A 17,491-nucleotide genomic window follows, 5' to 3' on the forward strand; every position below is an offset into this window, starting at 1 on the left:
TGGTACAATATTCTCTACATGTTCTATGCTTGTTTTGTTACATAAACTGAAATTAGGCGAACAATTAGAATTTTAGCAACCAGGGTATGGTGGAGAGATTACTGCATAGTCCACCTTTAAAATAAAAAAAGAATGCCACATTCAAAACAATTGGGAACTCGGAACTCAGAACTTGAATCTGACTTCAGTGCGATCAAGACAAATGGGAACTAAAAAAAAAACTAGGTCCAACTAGAAAAAATACTTTTAAACTGTCATCCAACTAGAGATTCCAATTCGGAAACCTGAACATCTATCTAGAGCTCTGACTTGAAGATCACTGATGTCATGATTTGACCAAAAGTTTGTGGACACCCCTTCAAGTGGATTCGGTTATTTCAGCCACAAAATCGAGCACACATCCATGCAATCTCCGTAAACACACATTGGCAGTAGAATGGCCTGTACTGAAGAGCTCAGTGACTTTCAATGTGACACTGTCATAGGATGGCCACCTTTCCAACAAGTCAGTTTGCTCTGCTAGTTTCCCCGGTCAACTGTAAATGCTGTTATTGTGAAATGGAAACGTCTAGGAGCAAAAACCTAGACATACGGCTCAGCCGTGAAGTGGTATGCCACACAAGCTCACAGAACGGGACCGCCGAGTGCTGAAGCGCATAGCATGTAAAAATTGTATTCGGTTGCAGCACTCACTATCAAGTTCCAAAGTGCTTCTGGAAGCTACGTCAGCGCAAGAACTGTTCGTCAGGAGCTTCATGAAATAGGTTTCCATGGCCGCCACACACAAGCCCAAGATTACCATGCATAATGCCAAGCATTGGCTGGAGTGTTGTTAAGTTTGCCGCCATTGGACTCTGGGGCAGTGGAACACATACGTTTGGTGGAAGAGGGATAATGGTCTAGGGTTGTTTTTCATCGTTCGGGCTGGGCCTCTTAGTTCCAGTGAAAGAAAATCTTAATGCTACAGCATACAATGACATTCTAGACGATTCTGTGTTTCTAACTTTGTGGCAACAGTTTGGTGAAGGCCCTTTCCTGTTTCAGCATGACAATGCCCCCATGCACAAAGCAAGGTCCATACAGAAATGGTTTGTCAAGTTCGGTGTGGAAGAACTTGACTGGCCTGCACAGAGCCCTGACCTCAACCCCATCGAACAACTTTGGGATGAATTGGAATGGCGACTGCGAGCCAGGTCTAATCGCCCAACAGCAGTGCTCGACCTCACTAACACTCGTGGTTGAATGGAAGCAAGTTCCTGGAGCAATGATCCAACATCTAGTGGAAAGTGTCTGTTGTAGCAGCAAAGGGGGGACTGACTCCACATTAATGCCCATGCTTTTGGGATGAGATGTTCGACTAGCAGGTGTCCACATAATTTTGTATTTGTACAAAAGTATATGGACAAAAATATTGTATTGTGCTGGACATAATGAAAATGAGTTTGAAAGGTGGTGGAATTTCCCATTAATCTAGCCTGGGTTTACAGATGAGTGCATCAAGAGAGGAGATGGAGAGAAATACACTTTTGACAATTGGGATGTAGTAAGGCTATAGCTAAATGGCTAGGTATTGGGCCACAACATGTGTTTGCGATCCGAGTTGCCCAGATGGACAGCCCTCTGAATTCGCTACACTTGTGTGATAAATGGGCTTGCATCCCATTTACTGTAGATCTTAAAAGTGTGTTTACAGGGTCAAAGATGCATGGGTCTCATAACAGTAAAGAGACAGAACGTGCCTCCCAAAATGGAGAGGGACTTCTTGGGGTTGTGGATGGTTGGCGAGTGAACTGTGTTCAAATGATGGCCTTGGAACAGTGGGTTAACTGCCTTGTTCAGGGGCAGAACGACAGGTTTTTACCTTGTCAGCTCGGGGACTCAATCTTGCAACCTTTCTGTTACTAGTCCAACACTCTAACCACTAGGCTACCTGCCTCCCCATTATGAGGAGAGATCCAGAGTCAGAGCTAAAGTAATAAAAGCACAGAGAGGAAGCACAAATCAGAGAACAACATCAGCAATGCAGCAATAATTTATTTCAAGTCTTGGTTTGCAAACGCTAAAACAGATCTTCCATATTAAAAACCCATTAATATGTCAAATATGTACAAGACAATAGTCCAAGCGTTAACTGATAAAGCAATTGATTTAACTCACTCACAAACAAACAAAAACAATGTTTTGCAACACTCATGGGAATAAGTGGCCAGGAACAAGGAGAGTAGGTTTCTGTGGACTATACTTATGGAGAATCCCAAACCACCCCCTCACCCCTACCAACTCATTCAGAGGACCCTCTGTTGTCAAGTGTGGCTGACGAAACGCTGACTTCCATCGAATGGCGAGGGGATCAATAAACCCATTAATTCGGGACACACTCATGACTTGAATGATGCAATTGATGTTCCACTTCCAATAAAATATTCATTAAATTAAAATGAACTATTTCCTGCTGTCATTTTGCAGTGTGTCAATTTCAAGCGGTCATTTTTGTTTAATGTCAAGCCTTGTAATCAGACACAAACAACTGCAGTGTCATATAATTAGGCATGCCTCTCAATACTTTTGAATGAAATTGAGCAAACTCCAAACATATCACAATGCATGTTGTTGTTGGGATAGAACTTCACTTTGGAGCCTGCAGTCTTGATCAAAATGGCTATCGGAGGGTTTAATTAGCACCTATAGCCTTTAAAAAAATATTCCACCGCTTTGAGCAGTGCATTACTACACACATGCCAGGAAGGTGGTGATTTGTGATTCCAACTCAAATCACATCTTCCCTAAACGATAGGAAAAGTCTGGCTTTTATACTGCTGGAAATTTTCCCAACCTTGATTACGATTCACAACACCTTGGACTGTCTAAGGCCATAAGGAGGCATTCAAGAACTCCGACTTTTACACAAGGGTCATTGCACCGCAACTGTTTGCTACAAGATACAAAGGCCCAATTTATTTGATAGTACAGATGCAATGTTTTAATTCTAACAAATCATCAAAATTCATGAGGTATTGACCTAATTCGGAGAAAACATTGCTCAGTAGGCCACACATCAGAACGTTTGAAGCAATTGTGGATCTTGAATACACCCCACTTTCATTTGTCAGTTGTGAATGACGTAAACCGAAATAACGGGCGCGGTGTTTGAACGTTGACAGTGTTCCAGAGAAACGAAGTAGCGAACCGTATAACATTTCATGCACAGTCTTTGAAACAGTTACAAAGTAACTAATTTAGAATGGGTAGAAGAAGAAGCAGCACATTCTCAATTAAAAGGCGCGCTACTGAGGGTTTGGTGTTTGACGAATTCGGGTTTGCCCAGACTAAAAGAAAGGACCAAAAACTTCAACACCGATGTCACGATTACAGGTAGGTTTATTTACATTCAATTGCATTTCATTAATGACAATCAAGGTTTATGATTGGAAGCAGGTTTATCAACAATGTTTTTAAGCCTGTTTTTGTTGGACAGGACTAGACTGGATATGGCACTTGATCACGACCCTTAGTTCCATTACACACATTGTTCAAAGGCGTGTTCTGTAGGGAGAGTTTTCAGATCCCCGATGCTCGTTCTGAACATTGACATGCATCACTTGCAGTACGGTTTAGGAAATATAAGAACCTTATCTTTCATATCAGCTAGAATACAAAACGTTTATATTGATACACACCTTGATAGGGTAAATCAAATCACATTTATTTACGAAGCCCTTTTCACATCAGCCGATGTCACAAAGTCCTATACAGAACCCAGCCTAAAACCACAAACCGCAACCAATGCAGAAGCATGTTGGCTCGGGAAAAACTCTCTTGAAAGGCAGGAACCTAGGAAGAAACCTGAGAGGAACCAGGCTCTGAGGGGTGGCCAGTCCTCTTCTGGTTGTGCCGGGTGGAGAATATAAGAGTACATGGCCAAGATGTTCATAGATGACCAGCAGGGTCTAAATAATAATCATCATAATGATCACAGTGGTTGTAGAGGGTGCAACAGATCAGCACCTCAGGAGTAAATGTCAGTTTGCTTTTCATAGCCGAGCATTCAGAGTTCAAGACAGCAGGTGCGAGAGAGTCGAAAACAGCAGTTCCGGGACAAGGTAGCACGGCCGGTGAACAGGTCAGGGTTCCATAGCCGCAGGCAAAACAGTTGAAACTGGAGCAGCAGCACGGCCAGGTGGACTGGGAAGGAGTCGTCAGGCCAGGTAGTCCTGAGGCAAAGTCCCAAGGCTCAGGTTTCTCCGAGAGGGGAGGAGGGAGAGAGAGAGAGGTACAGCGCATTAGAGGGAGCATACTTAAATGCACACAGGACACTGGATAAGACAGGAGAAATACTTCAGATATAACAGACTGAGCCTAGCCCCCCAACCCAAACTATTGCAGCATAAATACTGGAGGCTGAGACGAGAGTGGTCTGGAGACACTGGCCTCGTCCGACTATAACCCTGGACAGGGCCAACCAGGCAGTATATAACCCCACCTACTTTGTCAAAGCACAGCCTCCACACCACTAGAGGGATATCAATAGATCACCAACTTACTACCCTACAAGGCTGAGTATAGCCCACGAAGATCTCCCCCACGGTACGAACCCAAGGGGGTCGCTAACCCAGACAGGAAAATCACGTCAGGGACTCAACTCACTCAAGTGATGCACCCCTCCTAGGGACAGCATGGAAGAGTGCCAGTGACTCAGCCCCCGCAATAGGGTTAGAGGCAGAGAATCCCGGTGGAGAGAGGGGAACCGGCCAGGCAGAGACCGCAAGGAAGGTTCGTCGCTCCGGTGCCTTCCCGTTCACCCTCACGCCCCTGGGCCAGACTACACTCAATCATATGACCCACTGAAGAGATGAGTCTTCAATGAAGACTTAAAGGTCAAGACCGAGTCTGCGTCTCTCACATGGATAGGCAGACCATTCCATAAAAATTGAGCTCTATAGGAGAAAGCCCTGCCTCCAACTGTTTGCTTAGAAATTCTAGGGACAATTAGGAGGCCTGCGTCTTGTGACCGTAGCGGTACGTGTAGGTATGTACGACAGGACCAAATCAGAGAGATCGGTAGGAACAAGCCCAAGTAATGCATTGTAGGTAAACAGTAAAACCTTGAAATCAGCCCTAGCCTTAACAGGAAGCCAGTGTAGACGCTAGCACTGGAGTAATATAATAAAATCTTGATAAAATTTTGATCAAGGTTCTGGTCAAGATTTTAGCAGCCATGTTTAGCACTAACTGAAGTTTATTTAGTGCTTTATCCGGGTAGCCAGAAAGTAGAGCATTGCAGTAGTCTAATAATCTAGATGTGACAAAAGCATGGATGAACTTTTCTGCATTATTTTTGGACAGAAATATTCTGATTTTTGCAATATTACGTAGATGGAAAAAAAAAGCTGTCCTTGAAATAGTCTTGATATGTTCACTAAAAGAGAGATCATGGTCCAGAGTAACGCCAAGGTCCTTCACAGTTTTATTTGAGACGACTGTACAACCATCAAGATTAATTGTCAGATCCAACAGAACAGTGGTTCCCAAACTTTTTATTGTCTCGTACCCCTTTAAACATTCAACCTCCAGCTGTGTACCCCCTCTAGCACCAGGGTCAGCGCACTCTCAATTTTTTTTGTTGCCATCATTTTTGTTGCCATCCCATCAGAAGCTTCTAAAGCCATGACATAACTTGGTGTATGTAAACATCTGACCCACTGGAACTGTGATACAGTGAAATGATCTGTCAGTGAACAATTGTTGGAAAAATGTATTGTGTCATGGACAAAGTAGATGTTCTAACCGACTTGCCAAAACTACAGTTTGTTCACAATAAATTTGTGGAGTGGTTGAGAAACGAGTTTTAATGACTCCAACCTAAGTGTATGTCAACTTTCGACTTCAACTGTACTTATGTGAGAGTAGTTTCTCGGCCCTCACTAGCATGAAAACTAAATACAGGCACAGACTGTGTGTAAAATGTTTTTAAGACTGAGACTCTCTCCAATACAACCCAACATTGCAGAGTTATGTGCATCCTTTCAAGCACACCCTTGTCATTAACCTGTGGTGAGGTATTCATAAGTATGGTTTTATATGTAAGATGGTTAAATAAAGAGCAAAATTGATTATTATTTGTGCCCTGGTCTCTAAGAACTCTTTGTCACTTCCCACAAGCCGGCTTGTAACAAACACTCACAATCATTCTTATGTTTAATAATTGGTGTGTGTGTGTGCGTGTGTGTGTGTGGCAGGCAGTGATGGCAAAAAACAACATTTGAGAGTGCGCTTCCCCTGGTGCTAGAGTGAGTATGCAGCTGGAGGTTAAATGTTTGAAGGGGTACGGGACTATGAGTTTGGGAACCACTGATCTTGGGTATTACGCAAGGTTCAATTTAGTTAGTTGGTTAACCGTTTTTTGTACTCTGACGTCCTTGGGTAGGTGGAGGGAGTCTGGAAGGGAATCTAGGAATCTTTGGGTTGTCTGAGAATTTATAGCACAGCTTTTGATGATCCTTGGTTCGTGTATAAACAGATTATTTGTTGCGATTGCAAACGTACTAAAATGGTGGTCCAATAGTCCAGGATTATGAGGAAAAACATTTAAGATCCACAATGTTTATTCCTCTGGACAAAACTAGGTAAATTGAAATTTGCTTTCTTAAATGTTAGCAACTCCTCCGCCTTTGCGGGATATCACATCAAAATTGTGATTAGCTCATTGACTATAACTGCCTTGGAAGTGAGGGATCTAACATTAAGTAGCCCTATTTTGAGATGAGATATCACAATCTTTTTCAGCAATGATAGGAATGGGGGTCTTCATTCCAGTGAGATCGAGAGGTCCTGTATCAACAAACTCACTTCCTTGACAACTTCCTTCACGACAGCTCTGCGCTGCTGGCGCAAGAAGTATAAATCCCTGACTTCTACAGAGGTCATGTCAGAATGACCATGTAAAGCCTTTAGGTGTATTTTAATTCACGGGCCATATGTTTCGAAAGATGCATTTTCGTGTCTTTTATTGACGTTTCTAAAAGTTAAAACACAGCATCTGGATTGTAGTTTGTGGTCGAAGTTAATGGCTGAGAACTGTAGGGAGAAGGCAGACTCCACCTAGAATTTTCAATAGCTAGACTGGATTGGACATGCGCATTCAAAGAAGAAAATAATTGTTTCTTTGAACTGACTGTTTCTCCCCCAGTTACCCCCAACTCAACGCCCGTAGGGTGAAGGAATTGTGTGAGCTTCTTAGTTACTGGAATGGATCCAGTTTCATCTGCAGAAGCCAGGTATTTTGTCCTACTGAATGTATTATAGAACACCATTTGCAACATATTAAATTAATAGGCTATGTTTAGATTAGACCTTCCATAGGCAGTTGTTTGCCAAACAGCCTATGCATTATTGACTTGTTTTAAATGGTGCACCTTCAAGTGGTCACATGACACAGTGAAAGTTTCTTACAACAGACCTGGAACATTTCAGTTATCACATTATTTTTAAACATATTTTGTAGGACATTGGCCACATTCTTTCCCTTTTCAGATCGAACGGTTTATGAGAATGGGAATCCCTCCAGCTTTAAGAGGGCGAGTGTGGAAGTGCCTTCTCAACATCGACAAACTAAGAGAATCCAGTGCTTTTAACTATCAGGTGCAGTCCCATAACCACTGTACATATCATTTTCAAAAGTACACTCTAGACTGGCACTTGCATTATTGAAAAGCAAAACAATTTTCCTCCTCCATAGCCTACTTCTACAGTGACACATTTAAGAGACATAGGCCAATTGTTTTATTTAGTTGTGTATTCACTCAATGTCAGAAATGTTTGGATGAGATCCGAGGGCCCCTGGTTGACCTGGGAGTTAGTGAATACGGCATCATCTCAGCCATAGCTACTTTGAATGACACAGAGAATGACCTGGGGTCCAACCAACTTCCCTCCCGCTGTCCCCCGGACTTGGCCTACTCCAGTGCAGATGTCACCATCTTTCGTCAGATCGCTCTGGATCTGCGTGAGTTATGGGATATTCTGTAGACCCCCTTTTCTCTGTACTGACAGTACGTTTTCTCTGCACATCTGGGATATGAATGGCTGATTGCATTTGACTCTTATCTTTGTACAGAAAGATCCTTCCCAACCCATCGCACCCTGATGGGCGAGAGTCCTGAGGCAATAGAAGGCCAAGCCAAGCTCTTCCGAGTCCTCATCGCCTACGCAAAGTACAACCCTAAGATTGGGTATAGCCAAGGTACAGTAAGGGGAGCTGACTGTTTGCAATCATGTAGCGGTATGCACGCAAGCACCAATTTGGAACGATGCTGTTTAAATTATGCTGGGGCTGTTTGATGGAGGCACAGATGCATGTATGCAATAACTGTAGTTTTGTCATTAAACAAATCCTTTTGAATTACAATATTCCTTGTTAGTGTACTTTCATGACATCCAAAAACAATTCACCTACCATGCAGTTGATAGTAACATTTTAAGTTCCATACTTCAGCCACTTGGGAGCAGAAGAGTCTAAGTGGACGTTGAGCTGGTACGGCACCATGCTGCCAAGCTAATCACACAAACATTTCCAATAATACATAATGTGTTTAAAAATTACCTGCATGGTTGACGTTGTGTGTGTGTTCCCTTATTTTATCCATATTAGTAGTGCCTTATTATTGACTGTTCATATCTTTATCAGGAATGTCATACATCGCTGCAGTGCTTCTTATGCACCTAAGTGAAGAGGAGGCCTTCTGGGCCTTGGGAGTTCTTCTAGAGAAGCCTAAATATCTGTCAGAGCTGTTTGACCTCTCCGGGGAGAAGTGAGAATGTCCTTTCAAAGCATATCACATTATGAATATTTGTATTAATGACATGAAGCACATACTTGCTGAAGTACTGTATTTAACTGGTCTTTGCTTTCTAATGTTAGGATCCAGCATCAAGCGATGGTGTTTCACCAGTTCTTCAAACACAGGAAACCTCAGCTCTCCAAGCACATAGTAAGTGTGAGGACCCAGCTCTCTGCGTACAACTTGTAGTAGCTCTTAGGCACAAATCTCATATTGAGAGGATTTTAAAAAATAAAATAAAATGTTATCCAGGGATATCTATATTTTATTTTACCTTTAACTAGGCAAGTCAGTTAAGAACAAATTCTTATTTACAATGACGGCCTAGGAACAGTGGGTTAACTGCCTGTTCAGGGACAGAACAACAGATTTGTACCTTGTCAGCTCAGGGGTTTGAACTTGCAACGTTCCAGTTGCTAGTCCAACGCTCTAACCACTAGGCTACCCTGCCGCCCTGGAGGGGAATCTGCTTAGTGACCGAACATACCTCAAATGTAGGGCTCTTCTCATCACTTTTCCACTGTGCATTCCTCTCTAAAATCCCATAGCTTTCCTACAAAGACCATCATCATCACTGCCTCATTGTCCTCAGGGACTGGGTTTTACTACTAGATTCACAGCTGCTTCCCAGTAACAGTCTGAGCTCATGTACGGAAAGAGGGTTGGCCATGTTGGTGTCACACAGCTTTATCCTGGAAATGACAGCAGTAAAAGCTCTTTGCTTACAGATGCCTCCTGCTTTATGTCAGAAGTGGGAAGCTGTGTGTCTATGATGTCTCTGAAAGCAGCTACCCCCTCAGCACAGTTTTAGCTAAGTAATGAAATCTTGGTCTGTGAGTGAAATATGGAAGTTCCTTCATCAGCTCGGACCATCCCATTGCTCTCAGCTCTCTTGAGTCCCACCAGCCTCTCTTTACCTGCAGCCTTAGGCCCCTTTAAATGAGAGACTAAACCTCTCTGCTGCATGACTCTCTCTTGAGAGATTTTCTATTTCTCGGTGTTGACTCAGCACGTCTCAGAGAAAAGCTGCCCATTCAGTGCCGGCGGCCTGCACACCACAGCGGCTTAAATGCACTCGAGTGAATGTTTCTAATGCCTTATTTGAAGTACCAAGACCAGCATTTTACCACTGACTCTTGATAGAGCTCTGCTTAAAAGTTTATTTTATTATGGAACTCAGTCAGTTTTCAACATGCAACTTTCTGTTCCTAAATTCTCTTCTTTCTTTTCTTTAAGGAGGATGTAAGGGTTTCGTCCATCCATTTTGTTATGCCTTGGTTCCTAACCCTGTTCACCTCCCTGCCCTGCTGGGACTCTGTGCTGGCCATATGGGACCTCATCATGTTGCATGGTAATACTAACAGGGAGGTACAGACTTTGGGATTCTGTAAACACTTTGTCATTATGTACATTATTGTTATCATTTTTCACCCTACCTTTTTGCCTCTGCCTCACACTTCAGAATCCGGAGATGGCTCCTGCCCTATGAGCTGTTCTGGCTCGCACAAGCTTAGAGCAAGGCCACCCACCTACATAATATAATATCTTATACAGTGCAAATTGCAATACAACATATATAAAAATGGATGTGTCTCTTCACAGTCCCTGTTGTGCTGTAAGGTGTTCTTTTTATCTGGTTTTATTACTAGCTTGAGTTACCTGGGGAGGCAGAGTTCCATGTAGTCATGGCTCTATTTAATACTGTGCGTTTCTGGTCTGGAACTGGGGACTGTGAACAGACCTCTGTTTGCATGTCCTGTGTTGTACTGATGAGTATCTGAACTGAATGCCAACTGCTTGAACAGACCGTTCGGTACCATCAACACCTCGCACAAAGACCAACAGCAATCAATCTTTCGTCAACTTTGAGCCAGGAGAGATTGACATGAATGTTACTGACATTTGCCCTCCGTGTACATCTAAGTGCCATAAGTGCTGCTCTATTCTAGGTCTATTGCAGTTGGTCCATGTCTCCCTTTATCGCACATGACCTACACAGCTGGGCTATAGTCCAGGTGTGACAAAACTAGGAGCTGTCTGGTCGACTGAGCTGTCAAGAAAGCAGAGCGACGCCTTGTCATGAACAGACCTTTTCCATTTGAGCAACCATTAAGTGTATATGTTTTGTCCATGACAGCTTGCTATCTAGGGTTACACCCAGCAGTTTAGTCTCTTCAACTTGCTCAATTGCCACATTATTCAATAATAGATTTAAATGCGATTTTTGTGTTGAGGGCATGATTTGTCCCGATAACAATGCTATTCCTTTTTGATTATTTAGCACCAGCCTATTGCTTGTTACCATTCTAAAACTGATTGGAGCTCTGTTAAAGTGTCATTTATTGGACATTCGTTGCCGACGTGTATACTGTTGAGTCGTCAGCATACATACACACAGGCTTTAGTCAAGATCAATAGAAGGTCATTAGTAAAAACGGAACAACAATGGCCCAAGCTGGCTGCCCTGCGGTACACCACACTCAACCGAATTTGCATTTGAGGCATCCATTAAAGAAAACCCTCTGTGTTCTATTAGATGGGTAACTGTCAATCCTTAAGGCAGAGGATGTAAATCCATAACGCCTAACTTTTCAGCAACATGTTATGATCAATGACATCAAAAGCTGCACTGAAGTCTAACAAAACAGCTCCCACAATCTCCCAAAACCAAGCATGTTCAGTCCCCTTCCCTATAAGCATGCTGAAGGTCTGTTAATTTGTATTCTGTAAAATAACTTTTATTTGGGCAAGTTTGCTGAGCACTGGTAACAGGCAGTTTGAACCTTCTTTTTATTTTTTATTTTACCCCCTTTTTCTCCCCAATTTCGTAGTATCCAATTATTAGTAGTCGCTATCTTGTCTCATCGCTACAACTCCCGTACGGGCTCGGGAGAGACGAAGGTCGAAAGTCACGCGTCCTCCGAAACACAACCTAGCGCTGCGATGCAGTGCCCTAGACCACTGCGCCACCTGGGAGGCTGAACCTTTTTTAAAGGGTTCTCTGCTGTTCTTGAGCAGCAGAATTACCTTTGCCTTGCTCCAGGCCTGAGGGCACACACCATCTTCTAGGCTTAAATTGAAGATGTGGCAAACCAGATTCGCAATGTATTCCGCTACCGTTTTCAGCAATTTACCATCCAGGTTGTTGGTACAAGGTGGCTTGTCCAAAAATGTTTTCAACTCTTCCACATTCCCTTTGCGGAACTCAAAACTACAGCGACTCTTTCATTATTTTGTCTGTTATACATGAATATGAAGGCTCAATGTTTGTTGTTTGCTAACCTTGTCAACAAAAAGTTTGATTTGTTTGCTTTCTAAACATGCTCACAGGTCCTAGAGGTCCCTGCTTATTTCACTATGTAGAGTTTTTATTATACTGACGGTCATTGACTAAATGGTCCCAGATCTGTTTGTGCTGTTTTGCCAGCTGTATTTCTAGTTACTTTGTGTCCAGGCCTCTCTGCTGTGTTCCGTACTGGTCTCACCATCATTCAGCTGCTGGAGTCTCGGCTAATGAACCTGACTGACGAGGCTGCCGTGCTACCCCTGCTGCTAAGGGTACCTGTGGATGTGTGAGTGTTATGTCATCCTTATTAAAAAACACAGAGACTTGGGCCCACACAGTAGTTTTAAATCATCATACATTATCAACATTATATACATTTGCTTTTAGTGGACAGCCATTTTAGTTCTGGTTTTCAATACAAGCATCTCTTAAATAGACTTGTCTTGTGCAAATCAGTCAATATAGTGTCAGTAGTTAAACATATTTTGTTGACGTCTAGCGGTCCCTATGGAAACATGGCAAGGGCACTGGGTTTGTGTATATAACAGTGGCTGGCCAGTTCATGATGTGAAGCAGTTATCATATTTGTTTTAATATCTTAACCAAATCCTTTTAATCATTCTCTTGCCTGCCTCTCTTTTGAAGAAATATTTCTCTCTACAATGTTTACTTTGGCCAAAGAACTGTGGATTAGCCTCTTGTTACTGTGGGATGAACAGCATTGAGTCCCATGAGCATGTTAATCAATGGAGTTTAAGAGCTCTTTGATTTCCAGGCTTTGTTTTATTGGGTTGGGGAGTCGTTATAGCAACGGTGCCTTGCTAATTGTTTTGTTGGTGTCCTTGTAGGATTTAGATGGCATATTAGGGACCTACTGGATGTTTATTGATTTTGCCCAACTTGGGATCGTTGTAGGTCTCGACTAGTATATTTAACTTGCCTTTCTATTAGAAGCATTACTTTACAAAGCAATATATGATTTGAGATTGGTTATGAAATAACTTCAGTTTCTTTGAGGATGTTTCCTGCAAAACAAGTCATTAATTTGTGTTGTTCACATTTGAATATTTTGCCTTTGTGACAGTTGTCAGCAGGCACCGAGCCACATGCCACATTGAAGGGCTCTTGTTTCTAGCTTGGCATCTGTGTGCCAGCCCAGTGAGGTCATGGCTAAGTGGTTTCTCTGTCTCAGACCAGGATCCTCTTACGAAAGGAAGAAACAAGCTACCTGAAACCACAGCCTGTCTCGTCCAGTGAGAGTGGGGGAGGGGAAGCAGAAAGTATAGGGTCAGAGAGTCATCTATACAGAGGGATTAGGCTATGAGCAGTCAGCCAGTTAGGATACAGCATAAAAACATCCTCTCTCACCCCATTGAGAATATAATATTTTCAGGAGACCTGATTTAACCCTGGCTTTAACTCAAAATCCTTGGCCGTGGTCAGGCTCTCCTATCTGCTTTAATACAGAGTGGAGAAGGTGGACAAGTGAAATGCCAATAGACAATCATCTGATTAACGAAGGACTTTCTTTCATCCATTTAATCTATTGGTTTCTGTCCATCACTGCCCACCCCTTCCCCCCTTATCTCCATTCAGGCCTTTTGACACGTCCCTCTGCCTGAGGAGTTGACAGCTCATTTGTTTGCTACCTTTCACTGACAAGCCCACATCAATGCAGCCACTTTTTCACGGTGCTTTATGTAAGAGTCAGCGTGATGTGAAGCATAGGGACAAGCTCTGTCTCAGCTCAAAGGGCTTTTTCACGGTGCTTTATGTAAGAGTCAGCGTGATGTGAAGCATAGGGACAAGCTCTGTCCCAGCTCAAAGGGCTTTTTCACGGTGCTTTATGTAAGAGTCAGCGTGATGTGAAGCATAGGGACAAGCTCTCTCAGCTCAAAGGGCTTTTTCACGGTGCTTTATGTAAGAGTCAGCGTGATGTGAAGCATAGGGACAAGCTCTGTCCCAGCTCAAAGGGCTTTTTCACGGTGCTTTATGTAAGAGTCAGCGTGATGTGAAGCATAGGGACAAGCTCTCTCAGCTCAAAGGGCTTTTTCACGGTGCTTTATGTAAGAGTCAGCGTGATGTGAAGCATAGGGACAAGCTCTCTCAGCTAAAGGGCTTTTTCACGGTGCTTTATGTAAGAGTCAGCGTGATGTGAAGCATAGGGACAAGCTCTCTCAGCTCAAAGGGCTTTTTAACGGTGCGTTTATGTAAGAGTCAGCGTGATGTGAAGCATGAAGCATAGGGACAAGGACAAGCTCTGCTTTATGTAAGAGTCAGCTCAAAGGGCTCAGCTCAAAGGGCTTTTTAACGGTGCTTTATGTAAGAGTCAGCGTGATGTGAAGCATAGGGACAAGCTCTGTCCCAGCTCAAAGGGCTTTTTCACGGTGCTTTATGTAAGAGTCAGCGTGATGTGAAGCATAGGGACAAGCTCTGTCTCAGCTCAAAGGGCTTTTTCACGGTGCTTTATGTAAGAGTCAGCGTGATGTGAAGCATAGGGACAAGCTCTGTCCCAGCTCAAAGGGCTTTTTAACGGTGCTTTATGTAAGAGTCAGCGTGATGTGAAGCATAGGGACAAGCTCTGTCCCAGCTCAAAGGGCTTTTTCACGGTGCTTTATGTAAGAGTCAGCGTGATGTGAAGCATAGGGACAAGCTCTGTCTCAGCTCAAAGGGCTTTTTCACGGAATGCTTTTGTAACCATGATATACAGTGCATTCGGAAAGTATTCAGACCTTTTCCCACATTTTGTTATGTTACAGCCTTTTTCTAAAATTGATTAAATGTTTTTTCTGAACAATCTACCCACAATTCCCCATAATGACAAAGCAAAAAAAGATGTTTGCAAATTGACTAAAAATAAAAAAACGGATACCTTTATATACATGCGTAAGTGTTCAGACACTTTGCTATGAGACTCGAAATTGAGCTCAGGTGCATCCTGTTTCCATTGATCATCCTTAAGATGTTTCTACAACTTGATTGGAGTCCACCTGTGGTAAATTCAATTGATTGGACAAGATTTGGAAAGGAACACACCTGTCTATATAAGGTCCCACAGTTGACAGTGCATGTCAGGGCAAAAACAAAGTCATGAGATCGAAGGAATTGTCCATAGAGCTCCAAGACAGGATTGTGTCAAGGCACAGATCTGGGGAAGGGTACCAAAAAATGTCTGCAGCATTGAAGGTCCCCAAGAACACAATGGCCTCCATCATTCTTAACTGAAGAAGTTTAGAACCACCAAGACTCTTCCTAGAGCTGGCCGCCTGGCCAAACTCAGCAATCGGGAGAGAAGGATCTTGGTCAGGGAGGTGACCATGACCCCGATAGTCACTGTGACAGAGTGCTAGAGTTCCTCATTGGAGATGGTTGTCCTTCTGGAAGGTTATCCCATCTCTGCAGCACTCCACCAATCAGGCCTATATGGTAGAGTGGCCAGACAGAAACCACTCCTCAGTAAAAGGCACATGACAGCCCGCTTGAGTTTGCCAAAAGGCACCTTAAGGACTCTGACCATGAGAAACAAAATTCTCTGGTCTAAAGAAATCAAGATTGAACTCTTTGGCCTGAATGCCAAGTGTCACGTCTGGAGAAAACCTGGCACCATCACTACTGTGGAGCATGGTGGTGGCAGCATCATGCTGTGGGGGTGTTTTTCAGTGGAAAGGAATGGTACACTAGTCAGGTTCGAGGGGAAGATGTACAGAGAGATCCTTGATGAAAACCTGCTCCAGAGCACTCAAGACCTCAGACTGGAGTGAAGGTTCACCGGACGACGACCCAACAGGAAAATGACAGGACTAAGCACACAGCCAAGACACGCAGGAGTGGCTTTGGGACAAGTCTCTGAATGTCCTTGAGTTGCCCAGCCAGAGCCTGCACTTGAACCCAATCGAACATCTCTGGAGAGACCTGAAAATAGTTGTGCAGTGACGCTCCCCATCCAAACTGACAGAGCTTGAGGATCTGCAGAGAAGAATGGGAGAAGTTCCCCAAATACAGGTGTGCCTAGCTTGTGTCATACCCAAGAAGACTCGCAACTGTAATCACTGTCAAAAGTACTGAGTAAATGGTCTGAATACTTTATAAAATAATTTTGAAAACATTTCTAAAACGTTGTTTTTGCTTTGTCATTATGGGGTATTGTGTGTAGATTGTTGAGAAAAAAAACGATCAATTTTAGAGTAAGGCTGTAACATAAAATGTGAGTGAAATCAAGGGGTCTGAATACTTTCAGAATGCGCTGTATCAAAGGTTTGACTATTGCCATTGAGTCTTGAGGGCAATTCAATTTTTAGCATGTTTTTCTTCTTCTCCCACCTATAAAGCCAACTGCCATGTATTGCTTCAAACTGATGTGATGGCTGATCAAAGTTGAATGAGGAGATGATTTTAAGAAGCTTTTCGGTACTAATGTAAGGCCCCTTTTTGTCCCCTCCAGCTCTCAGCACTGTGTCCTGCTCCCAGCCCTGTGGAGCACAGAGGTACAGGAGTGGGAGATCAAGTGCATGAACAGCCTGGTGTTGGAAGAGACCGAGGGACACCACTTAGGTAACACACGCACACGCACATAAATCAAATGACATTTTATTTGTCACCTGCGCTGAATACAACAGGTGTAGAAATGATCACAAGCCCTTAACCGACACATATTGTTGTAGTGGTACAATTAAATTACTCTACCGGACTTCCTCCTGCGTTCTGTGTTTGACCAATGACAGGCCCTGATGCTGCAACGGGAAAAGTGGGTGGGAAACTAAAGGATAAGTGGGAAGGTCTGACAGAGTAACCTGAGATGGTCTTTCACTCTGCACAGTCCTCAGTGTCCAGGCCTTATCTGGTGGTCCATGATAGTCATGGATTTGGTTGGGTGAGTCTAAGACATTTGTTAATCCTGACTAAATGTCAGAGCTGTTTTACTTGGAGCCTGGGGATGATTCACAAACCTCAATGTTATGTATGCGCTTTGTGTCGCCAATTTTGTCAAGATCGATGACAAAAAGTGAAACGGACGATTCTCTGTCGTTCTCCTCTTTTCTTTCTACCCTCTCTGTTTTTGTCCTTTTCGCTTTGTAGAAAACAGGTTGATACACCATTTAGATCATGTGCTCACTCTTTGGAGTTCTTAGTTTTTGTTTTCAGTGATGACTTGAAGCGTTTTTCCAGGAACTTTGACATGACGACTCACTGCCTTGCCGCTCAGCCCTGTGGGTGGTGCTTTAACCCATGTTACTAATGGATGACAGTGATTTTAGCATTCAGAGATGAACTGGGTTAGGCCAGACCCTTTGTGTGTGTGAGAGATCATCATTCCCTCCCCTTCAGCTGCGGTGACTAGCCATCTTCCTGGCATAGTCTCAGGCACAGT

At 43.3% G+C, this 17,491-nt stretch overlaps 1 protein-coding gene across 1 annotated transcript in view; it reads left to right on the forward strand.

Annotated features, from left to right (window-relative positions):
- The first annotated feature begins 3,093 nt into the window (after nt 1-3,093).
- Nucleotides 3,094-17,491, forward strand: part of si:ch211-266k8.4 (carabin) — a 48,301-nt gene continuing 33,903 nt past the window's right edge. Inside the window, exons 1-10 of the mRNA XM_024379967.2 lie at nt 3,094-3,372; nt 7,187-7,274; nt 7,531-7,638; nt 7,810-8,002; nt 8,114-8,239; nt 8,684-8,807; nt 8,918-8,987; nt 10,074-10,188; nt 12,292-12,409; nt 16,565-16,674. Of these exons, the coding sequence (XP_024235735.1) occupies nt 3,242-3,372; nt 7,187-7,274; nt 7,531-7,638; nt 7,810-8,002; nt 8,114-8,239; nt 8,684-8,807; nt 8,918-8,987; nt 10,074-10,188; nt 12,292-12,409; nt 16,565-16,674 (1,183 nt within the window). The 5' untranslated portion in view covers nt 3,094-3,241. The remainder of the gene's footprint in view (nt 3,373-7,186; nt 7,275-7,530; nt 7,639-7,809; nt 8,003-8,113; nt 8,240-8,683; nt 8,808-8,917; nt 8,988-10,073; nt 10,189-12,291; nt 12,410-16,564; nt 16,675-17,491) is intronic.

The sequence above is a fragment of the Oncorhynchus tshawytscha genome, linkage group LG19 (assembly GCF_018296145.1).
Source record: "Oncorhynchus tshawytscha isolate Ot180627B linkage group LG19, Otsh_v2.0, whole genome shotgun sequence".
Taxonomy (NCBI): Eukaryota; Metazoa; Chordata; class Actinopteri; order Salmoniformes; family Salmonidae; genus Oncorhynchus; species Oncorhynchus tshawytscha.